The sequence below is a fragment of the Malus sylvestris genome, chromosome 15 (assembly GCF_916048215.2).
Source record: "Malus sylvestris chromosome 15, drMalSylv7.2, whole genome shotgun sequence".
NCBI lineage: Eukaryota > Viridiplantae > Streptophyta > Magnoliopsida > Rosales > Rosaceae > Malus > Malus sylvestris.
The window spans coordinates 19226592-19241985 of record NC_062274.1 but is presented as its reverse complement, the minus strand read 5'-3'; the positions used below and the strand labels follow the sequence as shown (position 1 = coordinate 19241985).

The following is a 15394-nucleotide window of genomic DNA, read 5'->3' as shown; positions in this document are numbered from 1 at the left end:
GCTATGTGTAAAATTTATGTGACACGTGAACGTTGAAATTTTAATTATTGATCAACATTTATTTCACCGAAATTTCGATGTCTACAGAATACAACTTTGAAATTTGTCGAATCCGCTCACTATTGAAATTCTGCAAAATGGAACTAACCGAATCAGATCTCCTAGAGAAGACCTATTCGACCTTCCATGCCACTAATATTGTCCTGCAGCAACAATATAAGGCACATAAATTCACCAAGTTTTCATATTTGATCTCTATTTTACTTATCGCTAAAAAGCATAACCAGCTTTTGATGAAGAATCATCAATCTCGACCCACTGGCTCGAACATCGCTCCAGAAGCGCATGCGACACATTTTAGGAGCCATAAATGACGAAAGAATCGTCGTGGCCGTGGCAATGGGCTGCAAGCCCCACCAAGGGCCCAAGGTTAACAAGGTGTCGCACCTAAGGGAATAAATGTGACCCAGCATCGTCCACCACTCACCCTTAAAGCCCCAAACTTCAAAAACAAGGGCAAAGCTCCCGTTCAGGCTGCTTTTACTGAACTGGACATGTGCTATCGTTGTGGATCAATGGATCATTGGTCACGCGTATGCCAAGCTTCCCCTAAGGCTATTACCAAGTACCATCCCCGTCATGAGTCTAACTTTACACATGTGGATCATCTGGAAGATGCAACTACATCAATGGAGATATTGGATTTTCAGGAGGCGTCAGCGCCTATGGATGAATAAATTAGACATGTTTTTTTAAGGTGTTTATCCCTAGTGGCCGAACCCATTATGAGTGGCCGGCCCTACCCCCTATTTTTCTAGGTTTATGGTTTGATTTTGAACAATTTTTTCCAAGTATTTGGAATAATTTGTTTGGTTTTGGTTTGTTTTGAATTATGGATTGTTATTTGAATGGATATTATTTTCTCGAATTACTTAATTGAATGAATGGACTTATATTTATGCATGTGACCAATTCAATCAATTTATTTCTAGGTATGTCTAGTGGGGAAGTTAGTTGTTTGGCATATAGTGCAACCATGCACACCATATTGTGTGAACAACACTATTTTACTACCTTGATACGCAAGAAAGCTCATTTGACAACTCTCTCAAGCCCATCCAACCTGATTGAAGGATACGGAAAGACACGTATCATGTTGTCTAATGGTACAATTTTGACCATTAAGGAGGGACTCTATTCTCCATGTTCCGAAAGAATGTTGCTGAGTTTTAGAGATATTCGAGATAATAAATATCATATTGAAACCACTGAAGATAATGGTTCTGAATTTCTTTGTATCACTTTATATGAATATGACCAGAAGTGTATTCATGAGAAGTTCGAACGTCTACCGAATGGTTTGTACATCACAACCATTCGCGACATAGACGCCCATAGTGTGGCTGGCCTTATGCTTGAGTTCTAGGACACTTTGTTGCTTTGGCATGACCGTTTAGGACATCTTGGACGTGACATGATGCGTCATATCCTTAAATCTTCACACAGGCATAAGTTACATCTTTATGTTGGACTCTCGCCATACAAAGCGTGTTCTTTAGAGAAGTTGAATACTCAACCCTTATATACAAAGATTATTCACAACCCTCTTAAATTTTTTCAGAGGATTCAAATGGACATTTGTGGACCTATCCAACCAACCTGTTGACCATTTCAATATTTTATGGTGTTGGTTGACGCATCAACATGATGGTCACATGTTTGTCTGTTGTCCACAGGTTACGCTGTGTTTGCTAAACTCGTAGCTCAAATCATTAAGCTAAGGGCTCACCACCCTGATTATCCGATTAAGTCGATTCGACTGGATAACGCTGGAGAGTTTACGTCATAAACTTTTGCCGATTATTGCATGTCAGTAGGGATTGATGTGGAACATCATGTATCCCATGTTCACACCCAAAATGGCCAGGCAAAAGCTTTCATAAAGCACCTTCAATTGATCGCTCGAACTTTGGTTATGCAAACCAAACTGCCAGTATCTACCTGGGGTAATGCAATATTGCACGCAGCTATGTTGGTCCGCCTGAGGCCCACCACTACTCAACCACATTCATCGTTACAGTACGAGCCTAACGTCTCGAGTTTACGGGTGTTTGGGTGCGTCAATCGAACTACACCAAAAATGTGATGCGTCGTTTTAATGAGGATAAAGCGAAGCCTTCGAGTACACCCATGGTCATTCGGACTCTAGATGCTAAACAAGATCCCTTCCATCCAAATGAGGACGAGGAAGAGATTTTGGAACCCGAAATTCCTTACCTAAGTGCAATTGAGGCTTTATTGTACTTGGCTCAGTGCACTAGACCTGACATCTCATTCGCTGTTAATCTTTTAGCAAGACATAGAAATGCGCCCACACCCATGCACTGGAATGGTGTTAAAGACATTTTCCGCTACCTCAAAGGTACAACCGATTTGGGCTTGTTCTATACCCACGAATCTCTTAGTGTTACCGCCCCCTATGTTCCCCGGATTGATTCTTGCCTTATTGGTTACGCAGATGCTGGATATATGTTTAACTCACATAGGGCACGTTCTCAAATAGGTTATGTCTTTATCCTTGGAGACACCGCTATATCTAGGAGGTCTACCAAGCAAATGCTAGTTGCGACTTCTTCGAACCATGCTGAGGTCTACCAAGCGATCCTGGAAGTGCTTTTTGAAGAAGCCAGTATTTCTCCAAAAAGTACTTTTGTGACCTATAACGTTTTCTGTCAATTTCAAAGCACCACTTCAAAAGATTATCCCCAAACATATCCTTAATTATTCTTCGTGATCAACAATTTATCCTTAATTTATTTTAGTTTTTATCTTATTTTTACTTTTTTATTTTTGTATTATTTAGCTCGAATTGTGAGGGTTATGCTCTGTGGAAGTATTTGAAGGAGAGAATATTTATAGAGATCGAGAAAAAGTCGTTTGATGCGCTGTACGTGCACACCGGAGCTCAAAGGTGCAAGAACTTCCCCAGAATCTTAGCCGTCCGATCAATCTACGATGCCATCTCGATCGACGTCCGCCAGAATCTCGAAGCCGTGTATTTCCTCCACCTTAGCCTCCAGGCCCGCCTCTTTCTCACCACCTTCGGCCGCTTCTTTTTCACCAACGAGTAAATAATTGATTGATTTACTTGAACAGAAAAGGCGCAAGCAAGCATTCTTCCTGTCATTTGTATTAACGTGCGCTTGTGGTGCGGCACAGGGTATACGAAAAGCTAAGGTACGTGAGCAGGCTCCATTATTGGGAAATTTGGAAAAATAACCAAATTTTAGATTCTATATAGAATTATATCCACTATTTTAATTTTATGATAATTATAAAAAAAAACTTGATGTAAAAGTACTAATATACCCTTAATATTAGGGTTTCTCACAACAACCAAAACAAACCCTTAAACTATCTTAAAACGAGAAATTAATCTTCATCACTTTTTGGTTTTCACTATTGACTTTGCGTATGCAATTTCGTATTCTTTCTTCATCCATTATGTAATTTAGTCAATGAAACACTAAATCCAAGTATCTAATTAAAAAAAGTAATAATTACCCATGGAATTAGTACCTTCTTAATAACATTAATTCTCATAGCTTGTCCTGCTAATTAAAGAGAAAGTTAATTCAATGGCCTCAATCTGTAGTGTTGGTACCACACATATTAGGCCTCAGACCTTGACACATTGAGCCTCAACATTTGGGCCTCATTACCCAGCCCATAATTATGTAAAAGGATGAGCCCCTTATTCTATAAAAGGGGACTCATCCCCTCTCACAAAAGGGGAGAGTGAACCCAACAGAGGGCAATACCCTTACAAACACAACAACATTCTCTTTCTCTGGGGGGGACTCTCCCTCACCCTTGTAATCCATACATACAGTCAAAGAAATACAATCAGTGTGGACGTAGCCCAAACCTTGGGGTGAACCACGATACATCTTGTGTTGTTTACATTATTTGCAGATTCACGGTCGGATTTACGTTGTTCCAAGACCGCCGGTTTTGTGCATCAACATTTTCATCTTGTGTTATTTACATTATTTACAGATTCATGGTCGGATTTACGTTGTTCCAAGACCTCTGGTTTTGTGCATCAACATTTGGCGCCGTCTGTGGGAAACGACACGAAAAGCTATGTCGGTTCTCTCTCAATTTTTCATCTCACCATCGTGAAACTTTCACAACCTCCACCGTGAATCTACGCAACCCTCTTTTGCCAGCACATCAACAGATTTTTCAACATTCTTTGCTTTAGACACATTTGATGAATCTCCCAGTGAAAGAGCAAGTGCTCGAGCCAGTTTATCATCATCCTGCATAGGATCCTCAGGATGACTAAAGAGCCACCCTACAAGATCTTCACAAAAGTCGCGGACTTCAACTGAAACTTGAGGGCGCTCTCTCTCTCCTGCTCTCAGTCGTCTCACTAGCGGTTGATCTTCGTAATCTCTGTCGTGCTCTGTATTACAGTAGCAACAGCTTTCCAATTTGATGAGTTCCTGATGGACAACGAAGAGTTTGGTTTAGCAGGAGGGCTGCACACCAAGTCTCCTGATCTCACATTCACGCGATCCACTTATCCGCCATCATCAACAACTGCATCGACGATCCGGAAGAGGTTTTCGGATCTGGATTCGGACTCAAATATCTAGTTTCAGGCTCTCTCCGATGCACTGAACCTCGCACTCGATCGTCTCGCTCGCCATGGCCGAGACCTTCGCCAGACTTGTCGAGTCTATCTACTCCGACGGCAAGCCCATCTCGTCCACTGATCTCTTGCAGAGGTTGCGCTCATTCCCCGACTCGATTAGACCAGGACTCGAGAACCTTATCCCGATTCTAAAACATGGCATTGAGGCCGCTGGAGACGGCAAGCTAGGGCTCTAATCATGGGCCGATTCTCAAATTCAAGCTGTGTATTCGATTTCCTACGCCGTCGCTTCCTTATCTCGATCTCTGTCTGTGGAGCAAGCGGATGCGGTAATTGTTGCTATTGTGCAACATTCATTGGAATTTGCTGCATGTTTTTTGGAAAGATCAGAATTTAGCAGCGAAGATATGAGCATTTAGAATAATATGGTGCAGCTTTTGGAGATGACACTGTTGAAATGACCGTTAAAGAAATATGGTGCGGCTTCTTGATAGCCTTGATAACCATGGCATATCGAGCCTTTTCCCAATTCAGATAGCTGTTCTTGGTGCACTTGGCCACCATCCCCATCATCGGAACTGGCATCAACCCAGCCAGAAGTCTCGATGCTACCATCATCTACAACAAACAGCATGCCTGGGATGATCACAACTCTTATCAGTGGAAACCAACTACTGGATATGGTGACGAATGTGACGGGAGAGCTTTGGCTCAATGGTCCCACGATCATGAAATGATGAAACTTTCATCATGAAGGAGAAATGGCTTTTCTGAGAAAGCCACAGGAAAAGCAACGAAGATGATAAGTTTTCTGCAAAATCATTAACTAGTTTATTATTTCATTATTATTTTATAGTGACATTGTTGCTGGAAACCACACCATCACATCTTCACATCATTATTGGAATTCCAATGACAGCGTTTGCTTTACAATGAGCATTTCTTTTGCAGTGTGCTTACGCTTTACAACGTTTGCTTGTCTTCACTAATATATATATTATGTGCCCCATTGCCATTATAATAAAGTTACATGGTTACACTTATGTGCTTATTATGTATATTAGTTATGTGCCCCATTGCCATCATAATAAAGTTACATGATTACACTTATGTGCTTATTATATTTATATATATATATATTAGTTATGTGCACCATTACCATTATAATAAAGTTACATGATTACACTTATGTACTTATTATGTCGGGTCACATTGCCTTAGATTCTTACTTTTACTATGTTATAATTATTATTGTTTGTGATGCTTATCATTACTTTGATCATTATAAGATCACTACCATAAAACGTGGCAAAGTCTGTACACCCACCACACCATTTACATTATATAATTATTTTATCACCTCATCTGATCAAATTGGATATCAACGACTTGAATGAAAATATAATATATATATATTATTTATTACCCTGTGACATATATTTAACCCAAGTACATGTGCAATATTTATTCATGGCCTAGAATATTATGATTGCCTTTAAACTATGTCACTTATACAACATGTCATTTATCACACAACAGATTAAATCATTTATTCACAAAAAGGCACATAATACATTATTTTGCCTTGACAAACTTTGTCAATTTGATTCATTCATTATACGGTCGTACTTATACTGTCATTTATGGTCAGGAATTATTGAGCAACTAGATCCACTGATCAACATTGTTGCTGATTAAAGAAGTCTACCAACTTATAGACTGATGAGTCACGTGCTCATGGTGATCTCTTGTCTGACCGGACACACACTTGCTCGGACATTCGCTTATTGGGACACCTATGTGCCTGGACCCAACTCGATGACCCTACAGATAGCCCCAACTCGATGACCCTACGTATGGCCCCGACTCAAAGACCCGACTTGTGGACCCGATCTGCGAACCAGACACATAGACCCAATATGCGAACCCGACAAGCGGACCCGAGTCATGTCGAGAATCAACATATACTGAGTGCATGTCGACATAAAATAGTTACTTGCAATGAGGAATACCACGAGCCGAGCCGCCTCGCAACGAGCATCGCCTCCAGCCGAGCAAACGCCTCGCCGCGAGCATAGCCTCTAGCCGAGCAGCCTCGCCGCGAGCATAGCCTCCAGCCGAGTAGTCTCGTAACGTGTGATACCTCTAGCCAAGTATTGCTTTATGTTGAGCATTGTCTTAGGTTGAGTACTGGTTCAAGACATCTAGCCACTTTGGCCCGTACATGGATTGGATTTGAAGTCTCCAGCCAAAAGACTCTCTTGACTGAAGACTTGGGGGACTACTGTTGGTACCACACATATTGGGCCTCAGACCTTGACACATTGGGCCTCAACATTTGGGCCTCATTACCTAGCCCATAATTATGTAAAAGGAGGAGCCCCTTATTCTATAAAAGTGGACTCCTCCCCCCTCACAAAAGGGGAGAGTGAACCCAACACAGGGCAATACCCTCACAAACACAACAACATTCTCGTTCTCTAGAAGACTCTCCCTCACTCTTGTAATCCATACATACAGTCAGAGAAATACAATCAGTGTGGTCGTAGCCCAAACCTTGGGGTGAACCACGATACATCTTATGTTATTTACATTATTTGCAGATTCACGGTCGGATTTACGTTGTTCTAAAACTTCCGGTTTTGTGTATCAGCATGCAGTAATCCTCAACATTTTAAGGTAGTTTAAAGGTTATAATTATCATAAAATTAATACTTTTACATCAAGTTTTGGTTATAATTATCATAAAATTAAGATAGTGGTTATAATTCTATATGAGATCTAAAATTTGGTTATTTTTCCAAATTTTCCTCGATTATTTGTGGGAGCACGTGAGGAGGAGCGAGATTGAGGTGCCTGATTTCGTGTACGATCATGATGAGGACTTGGATCACCGTCCGATGATGGACTACGGATTGGAGAGCGATCATCCAAGGGTGTACGATGCGCCCGCGGTTGATTCTCCTGTGTCGATGTACTCCATGAGATGCATCTCTTAGCTAGTCGTAATAATTGAGAAGTTGTTTTTTTTTGTTCTTCTCGCTTTGTTACAATTTAGTGGTTGATATGTGGTTGTATTTAGATAATATATATAAATCCAAAATTTCAATTTTTGGTCTGTTAAATTATAATAAAATTGAAAAACTAACAACTAAAACCAATTGGTCCATCGATCATCACTCAAATTTTATAAAATCAAAAGAGTTTTGTCGTGAATGTTTGTAGTTTACAACCTTTGTGCTACGATTTCAAAAGGAAGTCACGAAATTAAAGAAACCAAAGTTGAAAGAGAGAGCGCGAAATTACTTATCTTTCAAGAAATTTAAGTTTTGTGTTCTTCATTTCGATTTAGTTTTGACCAACAAGAAGACTCAAACTCAAGAACAAAAACCTAGAAATGATAAGTTCCGAAAATTACGCTCTTCAATCGAACTATTCCACCAATTTTTATGGTTTCTAATGCGTGCTAAGGATGACAACGAGTTCAAGCAAGTGTCGTCATAGGATGATGGGAGAAGAGAGTGGAAAGGGGTGGGTGAGGAGGGGAATCTTATTCAAGAAACGCATTACATTACCAATTACATGTAAAGATTTGAGTTCAACGAAGAAACGGATTGCATAATCTGCATACATACATCCACAATAACATCGATAAACCGCATGCTTACACATCGGATAAACTAGATTGATGATTTTACACTAGTTTCACAGCAGATGATTCTACAAATCACTCTTCATGAGAAACTGGATACTGGATATTCCGCCTCCGAGAGATGCAGAAAATGTGTCTTCAATCGCTGTCAGCAATATCCCTGTCAAGTGTTGAGAAGTAATTAATAACAAACAAATCCTATTTTTTCCAAGTGAAACACTATCAGTACACAATACTCGGGAATAATCATGCTCTCAATCTACCTCCTGAATCGCGATAGAACTTTTTCGGGTTTTGAAGAAAACCTGTATTTCTTCGTTTTTCTTTAAAACGCGCGTTATCATACATCAATTTGTTTACATTTTCGATATAGCCATTCGGTGTCTACGGAAGATTGTCATAACATGAGCACTAAATCATGGGTTTGTAATCGCTGGAAACCTACAATCCTTTGAGCTCAATGATAATGTTCTTTAGGAAAAAGACTGCATGAACTAGCCTTGTTAATGATACCGAAAATTGCTTATCTGCTATCAGACTCTGAAGATGAAATTCAGTTGAAAATACAAAGCACTTTTTGTTTCGCCGAGTGGCAAAAACAAAAATTTTGTAAGCATGTAAACAGTAAACAGTAAACAGTAAACATTTCACATTTTGAGAAGAATAAAGCATATCACACTTACATTAATCAGTCAGCAAGCCGATGCCGACGGAAATCAAGAACAGGGCGGAGCCAACTGGATGGTGGATGGAGCATTTTGTTAAAGGCGGACAAAGCATGTCCGTCCCGAATGATGCCACTCTCTAGCATGAACACGCGAGTGTTACACCTTTTTGATCCCCCAATTCCGTGTAAATGAGGAAGCTTTTGATCAGTGAATAAAATGCAATTTCCCTTCACTCTACCAACGTCTCTGGTGGATACAGCGAAAGACCCATCATTGCTCAAAATAAACACTTGATCTCCCAAGTTTTTCACATCAACCCACCTACCCCATTCTTGATCCAGCCTATAAACTTTAAAATCAACAGCCTCGCCGTCAACAGAAGAGGCGAAAGGATGAGGAGGAGCTTGAAAATTAGGGCCAAAAACACTAACATTTTCATTCTCAACATTGTGCTCTGGGAACCTTTCCATTTCACACTTGTCAAGGTACCGATCAACAACGAAGAGATCGCCACAAGACTCAACCAAATGCTTTCGCCCGCCAAACCCACATAACGGAGGCGAAAATTGGATCACATTCAAATCAGAATTGACCCATGAAATTGTTCCCCATCTATCAACAACATAGCATTGACCCTTATACACAATAAGATCATCATAGTGTGAGTTTTGTTCATCCACATGGGTCCATTTCTCATCCCCGAATCTCAAGAAACCCAACTTTCCGCCATTGCAAATCATAAAAATACCACAATCATTCAACTTCTTTGCATCCATGACTACCACTTTGTTCACACAAGCCGTAACAACATTGAGACTATTCCTAAACTGCAGACTATACGATTTTTGCAATTCGACCATCTTAAAGTCCAACAAATTGAATTCCTTTAAAGAGTTAGATGCAGGGGAAAACCTGAGTGGCTTGTTACTGATTGGATGCAGCAATCGCAAGTCCCCGGAACTCGACTCCTCAAACTTCACCACCCACGGTTTTGACGAATTGGGTTTTTCGCCGACGAGCGATTCCATCCGATAGACTTTGATTTGAAAGAGTAGGGCTTTGGGTTGAGTCTGCAGAGCTCCGCCATCCTCGCCGGCGGGAGGGGAAGAGAAGCTGAGGGGCAGAGGAGGGGTAACGGGTTGTTGAAAAGGGGAGACGGAGGAGCGCCATGTCTTGCAGACGCTGCGAAATCGGAGAACGTCGAGGCGGTTGTCGAGGCGATTTCCGATTGCCGGCCATAGCTCCTTTGGAAGATCGGACCACTCCTTCGTCTCCATCTTGATTGACTGGGGCGAATGGAGAATCAACGGAAAAATGGTTGTTTATCTTGGTGTGGTCCCTCCCCACTAATTCGCGCCCTTTTATTTGTCAAATCCTTATTGGATGGGGATTTCAGTTTGTCAACAATAAGAAAACTCTCAGATTGTCTGAGATGACAGGTCGGATAGTAAGTGAATCCATATCCGTTTTGTTCTCTAATCAACCTATTTAACAATGATTGGGTGAGTTTGTCAGATTTATTTAATTTTTATTTAATTATTGTTATTTTATTTTCATTCCTTTAAATGGTTGATTCCATATTATATAAGATCAAGGGTAAAAGACTGTTTACTACTCTCATGTTTCGTGGTTTTCAACATTTAGTACATCAAGTTTTTTTCGTCTCAGAGTCATACCTAAAGTGTAAATTTTAGGACAGTCTCATACATCCGTTAGTCAAACTGTTAAATATACCATTAATTGTGACGTGGCGCCCATGTGAACAATGATTGGGCGCCACGTGTCAGCCACGTTTTTTTTTCTTTTTTTTTCTTTTTTTTTCTTCTTTCTTCTTTCTTCTTCTTCTTCTTCCTTCGACTGCAACTTTTTTTTTTCTTCTTCTTCCTTCCTCCTTCCTTCCCCTTCTTCTCTTTCTTCCTTCTTCTTCCTTCTCCCTTCTCCTTCTCCTTCTTCTTCCTCCAAATCTGGGGAAGTTTCTTTTTTTTCCTTCTTCCTCCACCTTCCTTCTTCCTTCTTCCTTCTCCTTCCTCCTTCTTCCTTCCTCTTCTTCTTCTTCTTCCTTCGAATCTACCTAGATTCGGTTTTTTTTTTTTTTTTCTTCTTCCTTCTTCTTCTCCTTCTTCCTTCCCCCTTCCTCCTTCTTCCTTCTTCCTTCCCCTTCTTCTCCTTCTTCCTTCTTCTTCCTCCGAATCTGGGGAAGATGAAGGTTTTTTTTTTTTTTTTTTTTTGAGGAAGATGAAGAAGAAGGAAGAAGGAGGAAGAAGGAGAAAGAAGAAAGAAAAAAAAAGTTGCAGTCGGAGGAAGAAGAAGAAGAAGAAGAAAGAAGAAAAAAAAAAGCCGAATCTGGGCATATTCGGAGGAAGAAGAGAAGAAGAGGAAGGAAGAAGGAAGAAGGAGGAAGGAGAAAAAAAAAAAAAACTTCCCCAGATTTGGAGGAAGAAGAAGAAGAAGAAGGAGAAGGGGAAGGAAGAATGAGGAAGAAGGAGGAAGAAGAAGAAAGAAGAAGAAAAAAAAGAAAAAAAAAACCAAATATGGGCAAATTAGGAGGAAGAAGAAGGAAGAAGGAAGAAGGAAGAAGGAAGAAGGAGGAAGAAGGAGGAAGAAGAAAAAAAAAAAAAACTTCCCCAGATTCGGAGGAAGAAGAAGGAGAAGGAGAAGGGAGAAGGGAGAAGGAAGAAGAAGGAAGAAGGAGAAGAAGGGGAAGGAAGGAAGAGGAAGGAAGAAGGAGAAGGAGGAAGAAAAAAAAAAGTTGCAGTCGGAGTCGGAGGAGGAAGAAGAAGGAGAAGGAGAAGGGAGAAGGGAGAAGGAAGAAGAAGGAAGAAGGAGAAGAAGGGGAAGGAAGAAAGAGGAAGGAAGAAGGAGAAGGAGGAAGAAAAAAAAAAAAGTTGCAGTCGGAGGAGGAGGAGGAAGAAGAAGGAGAAGGAGAAGGGAGAAGGGAGAAGGATGAAGAAGGAAGAAGGAGAAGAAGGGGAAGGAAGAAAGAGGGAGGAAGAAGGAGAAGGAGGAAGAAAAAAAAAAGTTGCAGTCGGAGTCGTCGAAGGAAGAAGAAGAAGAAGAAGAAGAAGAAGAAGAAGAAGAAGAAGAAGAAGAAGGGGAAGGAAGAAAGAGGGAGGAAGAAGGAGAAGGAGGAATAAAAAAAAAAGTTGCAGTCGGAGTTGGAGGAGGAGGAGGAAGAAGAAGAAGAAGAAGAAGAAGAAGGAGAAGGAGGAAGAAAAAAAAAAGTCGGAGTCGTCGGAGGAAGAAGAAGAAGAAGAAGAAGAAGAAGAATGGGAAGGAAGAAAGAGGGAGGAAGAAGGAGAAGGAGGAAGAAAAAAAAAAAGTTGCAGTCGGAGTCGGAGGAGGAGGAGGAAGAAGAAGAAGAAGAAGAAGAAGAAGAAGAAGAAGAAGAAGAAGAAGAAGAAGAAGAAGAAGAAGAAGAAGAAGAAGAAGAAGAAGAAGAAGAAAAAAAAAAAACGTGACTGACACATGGCGTCCAGTCATTGTCCACATGGGCGCCACGTCACAATTAACGGCAGATTTAACAGTTTGACTAACGGATGTATGAGACTGTCCCAAAATTTACACTTTAGATATGACTCTGAGACGAAAAAAACTTGATATACTAAATGTTGAAAACCATGAAACATGAGGATAGTAAATAGCCTTTTACCCTCAGATCAAATTTATGAATATACTGAATTCAAGAATTGAAAATAAACTCAATTTTTTTTACCCACCATAGAAACTTAATTGTTGTGAGTCACTCGTTCTGCTTTAGTGTAATGTTCGATTCAGAACGAAAATATGCTACCGCATCATATGTAAAAGAGTTGCATGTGAAGAAGGATTTATTGTATCTTCGCATGTATACACAATAAAATTAAGGTAAAATTAGATAAAAGCCCTCCAATTCTACATCTTATTAATTAAACATTTGTGGGTTTTCAACTTTTTATTAAAACGCTTCGTATTTTGATTAATGTGCTTCCATCTTTATCCATGTCATTTTTTAATTTCCAACTCATCATTTTAAGTAAATTTTAAAGAAAACAAAAGAAAAAAAATGAAAATAAGAGTTATTTATATTGAAACTGATCAGATCTAATCCCTAAATTCTTGGAAAGAAAATAAGTTTGAAATTTTTTATTGAGTCATTATCCCAATAATTAATTGTTAAGAATTTGATATAATTAATTTTCAGTACAAACTTTTAATATGAAAAATTCTCTCTTTTTTAAGGGTCATAACGTACCACTAGATTGTACGTACCAAAGTTAAGTTACCACATTGTACCAATACCATGGTACATACTAAAACAAGAATAACATAACATGCCAAAATTAGTAATCTGTAATGTACCAAAATATTAATACGTACCAAAACTAAGATTATATAATGTACCAATTATGTACCAAGATATTGGTACGTTATGTTTAATACATAATTGCATTCATATATCATGTCCATAATTGACACACCCTGACCTAGATCGAGGCATGCTGGCTACGTCACCCTTACGTGACGGCCATCATGCACCGTGAGGGCATGATCGGGGCCCAAAACAGATAATATCGTGTTACGGCAGAGTCGAGCCCGGGATGTGGTGGGGGCCCAGGCTGGGATGTGAGATAATTGGTACGTTATGTTTAATAGGATGTTAGTTGTATTTTTAGAATTTTAATGATATTTTTTATTTGAGTAATGAAAAATGTCGTTTGAAATGAATTATGGGATAATATATCTCCTAGATTTTAGGATTTAGGTGATATTAATTTGTCATTTGATTAGTAAACCAAATATATGTAATTTTTGTTATTAAAAATTAGATAAGAATGTTTGATCAAAAATCTAAAAGCTATGGATGTTAAATCTAAGAATTTCAAAACTGAGGCGCCTATATCAAAACACCCCATTGTATGATGTTGTTCAAAGATCACGGTTGTTTGCTTGTAACTGCGTGTTGACAACTTGATTAGTAAAAGTAATGTGAGCGTGGATTTATTTAGTGTGTGTTGGATCTTTTCCATCACAAATTATGCAAGTAACCTGCCCAAAATAAATGTTTATGGATTTTGTTACATGTTATATGATAGTAGATTTGGAAAAAGAAGCTGGGGCAGAAGTAGACAGTGTAGTGGAGTGGATGTAGGTACTTCGGGAGGATGTCTGGTTCCGGAACCTTATGTGGGGAAGAAATAATAGGTAGGGTTTAGAGTTTCTAAAGTCTTTTTTTAATATTTTTGGTTTAAAGTTTGGCAACACATTGGGCTTAGCACATTTGAGCTTACAAATTAGATTTAGAAAATATTACCCAAAACAGATAATTAAATACATAAAATAAAATAAAATTAATTTAATTAATTCAGTTCGGTTCAGTTTCTAAACCATTAAAACTGAAATCGAACTAAAAGAATTTGATTCGGTTCGATTTTCGATTTTTTTCGGTTTTTGATTTTTTGAACCCATCCCTAATCTCAGGGACCACTTTGATTGATTTGAAATGTTAGGGACCAAAGTGATGAGTTATGCAAATCTCAGAGACCATTTTGGCTATTTAGCCTTTATTTTTTAACCCAATGCTCAACATATAACTACAAGGTGCCTTGCCCTTCTCTAAAACCATCGCCTTTTCTCCCTCCAGAAACCCTCACCTGCAAATCACCCTAGCCGCTGGGCCCTTGCCATGGCTTGGGGCCGGTAGCAGCCCATCCTTATCTCCTCATCCTAGCTTCCATTTCCTTCATTTCCTCCCATTATACCTTCTCCTCCCTTCTGCTTCACCGCATTTTTCTTTCTCTCTATGTTTCTTCACCTTTTTTCCTTCCCCCATCCATGGTTTTTTTTACTTCTTTTTCCACCATGTGGGCACTACTCTCTCTTCTCTCCCTTAATTGTGCGTTGTTTTCGGGCCACCATCCCAGATTCGTTCTCTGCCCTTGTCAAGGCTTTCTCTTTGATTTGGGGTTTGATTTGAGGTTTGTGTTTGGTTTGGGGCTGTTGGTGAGTTGGAGCCACTTCCATCATTCTTTTCCGGTGCTGAGATTTTCAAATTGAATTTTGCCATCAACTTTTCTAGGGAACAATCGCCTTCTACGCCCAGGTCTGGTGCTATGCCACCTGGGTTGTGCAAACTTTGAGGTTGCTCAACCTTGGGCATGATAATTTGACGTTGCACTGCTTGAGTCGACCTATTTTAGAGGCCCCGCCGCTTGAAGTTTCTAGATTTGGACACTCCGATGTCTCTTCATCTGCTGCGGAACTTGCTAATGGTGCTGGTCCTATTGGTGCTTGTCATTGCATGTTGTCTTGTGTCAAAATCGTCCTATTCCTTCATCAGAATATGCCGACTTGTGGTTCCTCTCTCGGATTTTTTCTTTTTTGTTTACTTTCAGATTAGTTTAGTTTAATTTAGTTTATCTTAGTTTAGTCCTG

General features: G+C 39.7%; 3 protein-coding genes across 3 annotated transcripts; 2 read left to right on the top strand and 1 right to left on the bottom strand.

The window, feature by feature from the left end:
• The first annotated feature begins 370 nt into the window (after positions 1 to 370).
• Positions 371 to 7721, top strand: LOC126602766 (uncharacterized). The gene is made up of 4 exons (XM_050269641.1): positions 371 to 429; positions 2864 to 3127; positions 3220 to 3250; positions 7474 to 7721. Exons 1-4 carry the CDS (start codon positions 371 to 373, stop codon positions 7660 to 7662), a joined length of 543 nt encoding a protein of 180 aa, XP_050125598.1. The 3' UTR covers positions 7663 to 7721.
• A 474-nt stretch (positions 7722 to 8195) lies between these two features.
• LOC126605021 (putative F-box protein At1g65770) lies at positions 8196 to 10338 on the bottom strand. The gene is made up of 2 exons (XM_050272371.1): positions 8999 to 10338; positions 8196 to 8475 (listed from the first exon to the last, which is right to left on the bottom strand). The coding sequence occupies exon 1, from the start codon at positions 10258 to 10260 to the stop codon at positions 9004 to 9006; it is 1257 nt and encodes a 418-aa protein (XP_050128328.1). The 5' UTR covers positions 10261 to 10338; the 3' UTR covers positions 8196 to 8475; positions 8999 to 9003.
• A 557-nt stretch (positions 10339 to 10895) lies between these two features.
• Positions 10896 to 12606, top strand: LOC126605384 (vicilin-like seed storage protein At2g18540). The gene is made up of 2 exons (XM_050272765.1): positions 10896 to 12125; positions 12331 to 12606. Exon 1 carries the CDS (start codon positions 11455 to 11457, stop codon positions 12115 to 12117), a length of 663 nt encoding a protein of 220 aa, XP_050128722.1. The 5' UTR covers positions 10896 to 11454; the 3' UTR covers positions 12118 to 12125; positions 12331 to 12606.
• The last annotated feature ends 2788 nt before the right edge of the window (positions 12607 to 15394 follow it).